Source organism: Corvus brachyrhynchos, unplaced genomic scaffold (assembly GCF_000691975.1).
Source record: "Corvus brachyrhynchos isolate BGI_N302 unplaced genomic scaffold, ASM69197v1 scaffold221, whole genome shotgun sequence".
NCBI classification, from domain to species: domain Eukaryota; kingdom Metazoa; phylum Chordata; class Aves; order Passeriformes; family Corvidae; genus Corvus; species Corvus brachyrhynchos.
The window spans coordinates 4,148,574-4,158,253 of NW_008236622.1; the positions used below are offsets into that span (position 1 = coordinate 4,148,574).

General features: G+C 38.7%; 1 protein-coding gene across 1 annotated transcript in view; it reads right to left on the bottom strand.

Moving 5' to 3' along the window:
• Positions 1-6: 6 nt before the first annotated feature.
• Positions 7-9,680, bottom strand: part of COL4A3 (collagen type IV alpha 3 chain) — a 35,307-nt gene continuing 25,633 nt past the window's right edge. The window contains 11 exon segments of the mRNA XM_017726526.1: positions 7-315; positions 526-698; positions 1,999-2,113; positions 3,165-3,342; positions 3,999-4,211; positions 4,796-4,894; positions 5,630-5,749; positions 5,871-5,942; positions 7,252-7,324; positions 7,764-7,894; positions 8,518-8,737. Of these exon segments, the coding sequence (XP_017582015.1) occupies positions 231-315; positions 526-698; positions 1,999-2,113; positions 3,165-3,342; positions 3,999-4,211; positions 4,796-4,894; positions 5,630-5,749; positions 5,871-5,942; positions 7,252-7,324; positions 7,764-7,894; positions 8,518-8,737 (1,479 nt within the window). The 3' untranslated portion in view covers positions 7-230.

The window sequence follows — 9,680 nt, forward strand, 5'->3', positions numbered from 1 at the left end:
TTCAGCAGAAGCTCCTGCAGATGCCATTACAAGCTTTCTCCAACAAAGTGCTTTGTCATTTGCCAAAGACAAAAGTCAAACTGTTGCCCTACCTCACCACAGTGCTGCATTGGCAATTTATAATTGTCTTTCCAGATGCAGCTGGACTTTAATAAATTATAGCTCTTTAGAGTGAGACAATTCTTTGTAATGAAAGCAGAGTTTCATGTTCTGTGAAGAGTGGCCACTGTTTAGATTGGTCTCTTCATGCAGACCTGACAACGACTGATGATATTTTCTAGTTGTCCTGCTTTCAAAGTCTGTGACACAGGTCTCCTAAAAGAAAAAACCCAAACATTCAATTTTTTTCTTTAAAAACCAGGGAGAGACAATGAGACTTTGGATATGGAATTACTGACAACAACCTTGAAATCCTTGGCTCATTGAAAACATCTGTGTGCTACAGAATAATCCTGAACCTAACAAAGACGGGTGTCTAACCTCAGGGGAATTACAAAGGAATCCCCCACAAGTTTTGCAGTTTACCTGAACATTCTTCTTGGATTTAATGATGCCAACCAGAAGCTGTAGGAATTTGTGTAGTAGTTGCATGTCCCCCTGCCATGGCACTCTATGAATGGGACGGCCCGAAATTCTTCCAGACAAGATCCAGGAGATGCCAATGCTTGGCCAGAAGCTTCTGAGCCAGCACTTGTGTACTGTAACCACCAAAACATTTTTATGAGAACTTGTCTGTCAGCTTTTAGCAAACTGCAGACAAAAAAACCACCTCTTTCTAAAACATACCATATGTTCTGTGGTATATCTTGCACTAAACAAAATGAATGCAGATTCATTTGATAAAATTTATAATGAAGCACAGAAGCCTTCTGAAAATTCAAGCTGTTATGGCATTTCTTAAGTCCCTGCAAAGGCCTTTTTCAGGTTCATGAAATGCATGAAACTAACTAGTACAAAGACTAGAAAGCTAGCTTCTGTCCAGCCAAGGACAACAGTAACTACATTACAAATAAACCAAATTGGTGGGTGTGTTTTTTTATATTTTTTGTTGCATTGATTGCTTCTCCAAACACAAAAAGCAGAAAAGTAATTTTCCTTCTCTGACGTTGGTAAATGCTTGTAGAAGTAGCTCTTAAATAATTCACAACAGTATAAAATTGGCTAGAAAATACTATCTAACTTTGCTGATGCTGGAAACATGCAAGTTGTTTCAACCAAGTGCTAAATAAATTCTTTCATTCTTTTCCAAGTTTATTACTATAACTTGGGGCCAAATTGCAGGAGAAACAAGAATTTCACACTAGACCTAAAAGGACTTTACATTATGCAAAAAAAGAGGGATTTAAAATTCTTTTACCTTCAGTCGCTGGCATCCCTATGACATCCCACAAACATGGGTAACAAAGATTAAATGCTACATCCCCTCTACTATAAATACACTGTTATTCCCATAAGCAGTTCTCAATTTGCAGTTACATTATGAATTTTATTCACTCATATCTAATTATAGCATCAAAATTGCTGAGGCAGTCTTTTGTAGACAGTGTTCTGCATTTATTTTGATTTTAACTCCCTGTGCAGTTCCGCCCCAAGATCTGATTTTTAAAAGAACTTGCTGGCATGAAAGTTGGTCACTTATTTCTACGTTTTTGTGTTCAGGACCAGTTTAACCACTTCACTCCCCAGATCTGTTTCCTAGATCTTAGCATAACATGTGAAAGTGAATGCATGCAGTTATTTTTGTCAGACTAAAATCCTTTAGTACTTCTCTCATCTTTTCTGCTTTTCCTTCTGCTGCCTATTTTTGTGAACAGATCAAAATAGTTGTTCCTATGCTTTTGGAATTGAATAAGAAATAATAGAATTATTTTCTACTTCTTGGCAGAGGCAAAAAAAAAAATTAACACTTCTTAAGAAACAAATGAGCTATGAACAGCTGAAAACACCAATGAAAATGAGAGGACATAAAATTAATAATTCAAGTTGTTATATCCTTACCATAACAAAAGAAAAACCCTTCCAGAGAGACATCCAGCCATCTGGACATGCAGGAACTACAGTTGTTTGGCTGTGAACTGCTATTACCATTGCAGCTCCTTCACAGACGACACACCTGTGAAGGAAAGCACATACACTCAGTGCAGACATGAGGGAAAACATGAAAGCAGAACAAGCTTCTACCTTCTAGGATGGTAGCTATCTCATGGCAGGGCTTGCTATAAATGCTACTACTCACACAGGTTTCTGTGTTTAATGAGGAGATAAGTAAATTGAAGGTAACCCACATACCTTATTTTGAAATTCCTTTGCAATCTCTACTAGCAACACCAGACAAAAACTGTTTTAAGATGGGAATAATTCCAGAACATCTGAGGTTCTGAATTCTGCCTTTAATGAAGTAACAAGCAAAATTTTACCTTTTTCACGTGCTCACTACTTTATGTTGTTCTGGTTTAGATCAAAGTTCTGTACTTCTCTACCTTCATTTGCTAAGATTAGAAAAAGTAATCTTTATTTCCTAAAAGAGGAAACTGAAGCTGAGCTACTGGATTGCAACAACTGGGTAGGGCAGGACAGAAGATAAGAGTACAAAGCCTGCCTTCCCATCTTGGATTTTGCTGCTCTAGGTCTTTCATGCTTTTAGAATTTTTCTCTTAAGTTGCTCTTCATACTTCTCAGCTGTTCTAAGCAACTAGAGAGGGCCACACTTGCACAAGGGTGTTTAATAGCTGAGAACCTTCAGCCCAGATTACAATGTTCTTTACCAACTACAGTAAATATATCATCCGGAATTGAAACCAGAACTTGATTTGTGCTGTATTCTAAATAACAAAGCTGTCTTTATTTAATTTTAGTCTGTCTCTGATACACACAGTGATAGGGTCTTTAAAAAAAAAAATCCCTGCCATCAGCAGGACTGTTTGCCATTTTCTTATGTTGGCTCTGCAGCAATAGGTCCAGTGGTGGGGACCCTACCTTTATTCTAACTTTTCTTGAGAGTATCACTGAATATTTGACATACTTAGGTGAGTAAACCAGGCTGTTGAAGTCAGTGCTTGTACTGGCTGAGATGGGCAGGTCTTTGCCTCAGATTTGCCACTCAAAACAATTTATGATGCCGCTGTGGTTCCAGGGCAGAAGAGCTAAAATTCCAATCTTCTTACCTGCTTATGTGGGGCTCTAATGCCCTGCCAGAAATGGGTGCCATGTCTGGTGGCATTACTACTGCAGTGGACAGCCAGTATGAGTAGTCATTGCGAGAAGCAAAGCTACAAACATCATTGGTGCTACAGAACAAGAATGGCATGGTGCTGAATCTCTGCAAGCAGCTACCAGCTGTTCCTAGAAGACAAAAGAGGAGGGGTTTGTGACAGATAGATTATATTTAGTGCAGTGACCAGAAGAGACACACGATGGCACCCAACCTACTATAGTAAGAATTAAAACAGTTGGTAACTGTAAGAAGTGTCTGTACAGTAAAATTATCTGAAAGCAAAATGCTTCTGGTTTATACAAAAATATCTATATAATAAACAAGGGGTAAGAACAAAGTCTGTTAAAATAACACAATCTTCTTGAATGGTATCAGTCCTTGACACAGGGTCAGGGATTCAGCTGCTTAAACAAAAGCTTCCGGTGACATTGTTCACACCCTAAGGCATCCCATCTAGGCTCCAAAACCCACAAGATTCTCCTTAACATCCTGTGGTACTACTGTAAGCCCTGTGCAAATGTTGTGAAGGTTTATACTAGACATCTATCCATAAGTAACTGAATTCCTCCTCCAAAACTCTAAGAATATCACCAAGGGAGTATAGGAGTGCAGGAAAGAAAGGTGCCTTTTAAATCATGACTCCTGATTTGACTCCAGGCCACTCTGGAGATGGATGGTTGAAACCCATGTTTATCTCAGACACTTACTGTAAATTTGGTTTCATGACAACTTAGCATTACTGGACTCTAAGAAAACAATCTGAAATTTTTTACCAATACAGTACCAAGATCTTGTCCATGTGCTCGTTCATTTCCTTGTACGAAAAGCAGAGAATAGCCAACATAGATCTGGGATGTCCCATGTGGGCACGAAGGAATCTTTGTTGTCTGACTGTGCCGGGTAAAAATAAACCCTCTTCTTGTTGGGCCAGCAGTGATAGTACCTGGTGATCCAGGTAACCCCTGCAAACCTGGAAAGCCAATCAGTCCAGGTTGTCCTGGGGAGGTGAAATAAATATGTGTGCAAATATTATAATTTTGTTTGAATTTTCATTTCTTTTAAATTAGTGAAACTGCTTGAAAACTAACAAAAAAATTACCAGTAAGAAGACACAACTTAAAAATTGATATTATTTGTTGCAGATATAGGAACTCCTTCAGACCTAGCTCAGGTAACTTTACACTGCATAGCTTCATGGAATAGTGAGGTATTTTAAAGAAACATGGCCATTTTTACCAACAAAAACTTAAAGTAAAAACATTTTGTGGTGCCTAAATAAAAATATTTAGTTCTATTTTGATGTAATGAAAAGGCACCCTGGTACCTAGAGATTTCAGGTGACTAAACAGAAGTGAATAATAGCAGAAGAGCACAGTCAAGGCATATTTCTGTAAATTATTATTTCATTTGTGAATATGCATCTGTCAAAAGCTAAGAATGTGCTTACAGGGGTCCCTAAAGCTACTGTAAATGTTACAGAATCTTAGTATGTGAGAGAGGAAGGATTTACAGAAATCAGCAGTACAGTTTATCTGTAAATTGAGTAGTACCAGTCAAACAAAGATGTCCACTTTGCTGTACCTCTTTGTCCTGGAAATCCCCTGTCTCCTTTTGGACCAGGCAGTCCTGGATGACCTGGATGACCAAAACTTCCTGGTAGACCTTTTACTCCTTTAGGTCCTAAATTGCAATCAACAAAAAAACCAGAAACTTACAGCAGTAGTTATTCTAGATTTTATTAACTGTTAAAAAATAAAGTTAAAATCCCCACATAAATCTAGCTGTGTTAGAACAAAAGCCTGAACTTACTTAGTTTTCAGACTAAGTTTTCAGACTTTCAAATGCCTTCTAGCAAGCCTTCCCTGCTGAGGAGCTCCCTTCCTGGGGTGGAAAGCTGTGGTACTGGAAAGGGTGGCCAGATACCCACTGCATATTCACCTCATCCTACCTGCTCCTTCCTTCCCCATTTCTCACAGCTGTGGCAGGCTTCACTACTGGTGCCAATGGAGAAGAAGCCAGCCTCTCCTTTCCTTCCCACCCTCAGACTAGGACAGATACGATCCTACTGGAGCACATCTACAGTACTTCGATTACAGGTGGTAATTCCCTCCCCCCAACAAATGACGAACACCTTGAGCATGGTTCTGGTTATATGAAAATGGGGAATGTTTTCATCCGCTATGTTGCTTAGGCTTATTTGGAGGGATGTACTCACTCACTGCAAGGGTGGAGGGCAGGTGGAATGGGACAGGTTATAAATATTAGGGTGTTAACAAGGTACAAAGAGCTATTTTTAAATACGGTGAGGTTTTTTTAAAGATGTGCCAATTTTCTACGCAGGAGTTTTCCCACCAAACCAAAATGTTCTACTAAGCAGCACACACAGACATGCATAGAGGTAAAAATAAAAATCACCTTGTAGTCCAGGAATCCCTTGAATTCCTTGATCACCTGGTGTTCCTGGGGTTCCTGGCAGTCCTGGAGGACCCTTGCTTCCTGGGATGGAGTATATTTTCCCAGAAACTCCAGGTGGGCCTAGCAGCAAAATTATAATGAAGATCTATTGCTTTGCATTAAAAGAAAGAAAACAAGCTACAAAACAAAACAAACAAATCAGCCTAAGTCAGCCGGTATTGGAAGGAGAAAGGTTGCTTACCATGCTGGCCCTTTGGTCCCCTTGGCCCTTCTGCACCTTGTGGTCCTGGGGGTCCTTGATTACCCTTTTCTCCTAAAAGAGAAGATTGGAGACATATCTGTCTGGTTTAAAATGTCAAAACAACTGTCAAAGTTTCAGAGGCTTATTGAAGAGTCCTGCACAATCCATGCAAAGCTCCCAACAGGTAACATAGCCTATAGACTCATTTCAAATGTGAAAGGGGGTTTCTGCACCTCTGCTGCAACTATACAATTTATAGGTTGAATGCACTCAATTTATAAGATGATACTGTCATGCCTGTCTATATAAAGGTTGGTGCATAAACCTAGTTTAAATTCTCAGCTTTAGACTATGTCCTTTCTATCTTACGTTTTTGTCACTGGATTTCGCGCCTTTAAGTGCTGCCTTCAAGTGTAGTTCAGCTCCCTTTAACCCTACTGTCAGTTATGCCAAAGGCTTTAAGAGAGTTGTAGAGTTTTTGATGAGACATTTGATAAGCAATTCTTTTCACTGTGCAAAATATGAGGTTATATTCAGACTATGCTCCACAGTTCTGCTTGAAACAAAAAACTTAATTAAAAAGTATTTTTAATATTACCTCAGGAGATTTGACGTACATGAAATGAGAGTTTGTTGTTTAAGGAAGTAAGATTACTGTCTGTGTGGTGACTTTGCCAATAACAAATTTAAAATGCACAATAGTCAGCATGGATCACAAACAGGTAGGTTGAACAAGTAATGAAATTCTGTGTCACTGTAAATCGTGCAATTGAAAAATGAGAATACAGGAGTAATACAGGCCTATTTTATTTAAACCATATTTAAATCACTAGAAAATCATCTAAATTAAAAGGATTTGTAGCCAGCTACTGATTCAACTAACCCGCAGGAATATGAAATTAATGAAGCCAATATATTTAACAGTTCATCTGCTGATAAACTGTAAATTAGATTATAATTGGGACTATTCTTACAGTAAACAGAGGACCCAGTGCTGTAATTATGATTAAATGCTCTTGAGTTCTGTAGCTAAGAGGTTGTCGAAAAGCCACATTTTCTAGCAGTGGTGGGGTATTTCCAATTATCACTCAGTGCCAAAGTCCTTACACACCTCGTCACTCACTAAAGACAAAACTGTTCTGAATTTGTCTGAAGTGGAGGTTGTTGATGTGTCAGCCCTTCCTCACTTAAATGTCAGTTTGGACACACCCAGAGCATGTACCTCAGTGAAAACTCTCTTAGTGAATGCTTTCATTTAGACCTGATCTTCATGGCAAAACCTTGTGTCTCTAGAACCCCTCATACACAAATACTATTATAACTCAACAAGTAAAAGATTGTATTTGGCACACAGGAGTGTACATGATAAATTTATGAATACCTTTTACACCTGGGAATCCAAGAAATCCAGGGTGCCCTCTAGCACCAGGATAGCCTGATCGACCTTCTATTCCCTGCAAATCAGAAAACATCAGTAATAAACAGGAGCAGCATCTCCACACTATGAAACACATTTTATTTTTTTCAGAATATTCAAAGCTTTATGTTCACAGAATATGCTGCAACTAGAATTATCTGCTCTACTTTCAAGCATGTTAGAAATAGTCATATTATTGTTCATATTATCCTGTAATACAGAACAGCCAAGGAAATGACATACCAGGAATTAAAAAGACCAATTCTTATTGATCCACTTAAGTCCATAAAACCTGTTTCTCATATCCATTTTGGTATTTCCTCTATTACAAGGTGTTTTTATGAAAATGGTGGGGAGGGGATGCTTGTCTGGGTTTGTTGTTTGTTTTGAGATTTTGGAGGGTTTTTTAATGTGTATTATTTTCATGGTAAGAGCTGATTATCAAAGCAGTAAGAAGCAATATTCCTTTCACTGACTTTGGGACCAGGAGGGCCAACGTCACCAGCTGGGCCCCTCGGCCCTGGTATGCCATCCGCCCCTCTGACACCTTTGCTTCCTTTCACGCTGAGAGTGGAAAGACCAGGAAGGCCCGGAAAACCAGGAGCACCTATACAGAAACATCAGAGTTAGTAAAGACTGCTTTTCACATAGATTACACACAGCTCAGTGCAACGTTCAGTGGCTCCATAATGATACTCATGTTTACTACCGCAGTGATTCCCAAGGAAATACACACACTTTTAAAAAAAAAATCAATGAATTTTTCTTAGCCTGCTAATTTAATCTGAGATCAGAATTTACAGTAGTCTTTAACACTATAGGTTTTTGAATATCCTGCAGTTGTAGCTAAGCCTGGAATCATAGCATCATTTACGTTGGAAAAGACCTTTAAGATCATCAAGTCCAACTGTAAACCTAACACTGCCACGTCCTCCACTAAACCATGTCCCGAAGTGCCACTCAAGCTATCTCAGTTAAAGATGGATCTCAGCTGCCCCACAGACCACATGGGAAGAAAGCAAAATTATGCAGTCCAGTGGACTGGAAAGCTTAGACTTATTTTTATTTAAATGCCACTACAGAGATCATGTTGTTTGCAATGGTAATATTGCATTAACTGCTAAAGGACCTGTTTAAATATGAAACTCTCTTGGGGGAATACCCCTTTCAACCTTGAATTCTGGATATCAGTATATCATTTCAGATAAATAAGGAGTTCTAAAAACACACCTGGTCTTCCATGTGCACCAGGAATACCTCTGTTTCCTTTCTGGCCAGTGATTGCCATGCCTGTGGCACCTTGAAATCCAGGTAACCCCACTAAGCCAGGAGGTCCAACAGGTCCTTGATCTCCCTGATGACCTTTCACACCTGGAGGCCCAGGAAAACCAGGCAGTCCCATGTCCCCTTTGATTCCTGCAAAGTGTGAATATTACATGTAGGGAAGGCTGTCAAGACAGTAAGGTGATGTAACGACTCAGAATATGCGTTTCCTATACCACAAAGGTGGAATTCAGCCCTTGTTTTTAGTACAGAGAAGTCCTCAAAGCCACCTTGCTACCCTAAAGCAAAATAGTTGTGAGAAGACAGGACTCACTGCAAGGTACACAGCACTTTTTTAAATTAAAAAAACCCACACAAATAAAAAACCTCCACTCCACTTCAAAGATTGTTCATCCCAAGAAATAAACTTGTGAGAAGGATAAACAGACTATAGAAGGGAATATTTATTGATGCATAAGTAAAAGAAGTGCTTCTTTCTTCATCAGAACTAACAAATCCTTTTAAACTAAATCCCAGCTGGAAGCATCAATATGAATGAAACAAAATGAGAGACTATTCCAAAAGGATATTGTTCTGAAGTTGATCTTAGAGTGCTTTATTTTACTTTTTAAAAGTAAAGCAAATCAATGGATTTCTACCAGCACCAGAAATACAATGTAAAACCTCAAAAGCTGAAAGAGTCCCTTCTGTTTATCAATATAAAAGGGAAGATGAACAAAATTAAAATGCAACCACTGCAGCTTTTTAAAAGTATGCTTAGTATTCAGCAAGATCTTGTTTTCATAAGAGCTCTAAGCTCTAAGAGCATAAGACTAACATACTCTGTTAGTCAAATTATGTATTACCATAAAATTTCAAAAGCTCTAAAATGTGTATGTCACCTTCACAAGACCACAGAAGTCTGCTTCTTTATTTCCCTTTTACAATAGTCTAAACTCTACAAGCAACAACTGTTGACATTTAATATTTAGGACCAAACCATTGATCAAAAGCACGGAATCACTCCTGATTTCCTCTGACACTCTTAGTGCCATTTCAAGTATCTGAAAGCAGGAGGGCACTTGATGATGATTCTGGGATTTAAAAATTTAGCTTTTTGAAAAGACAAC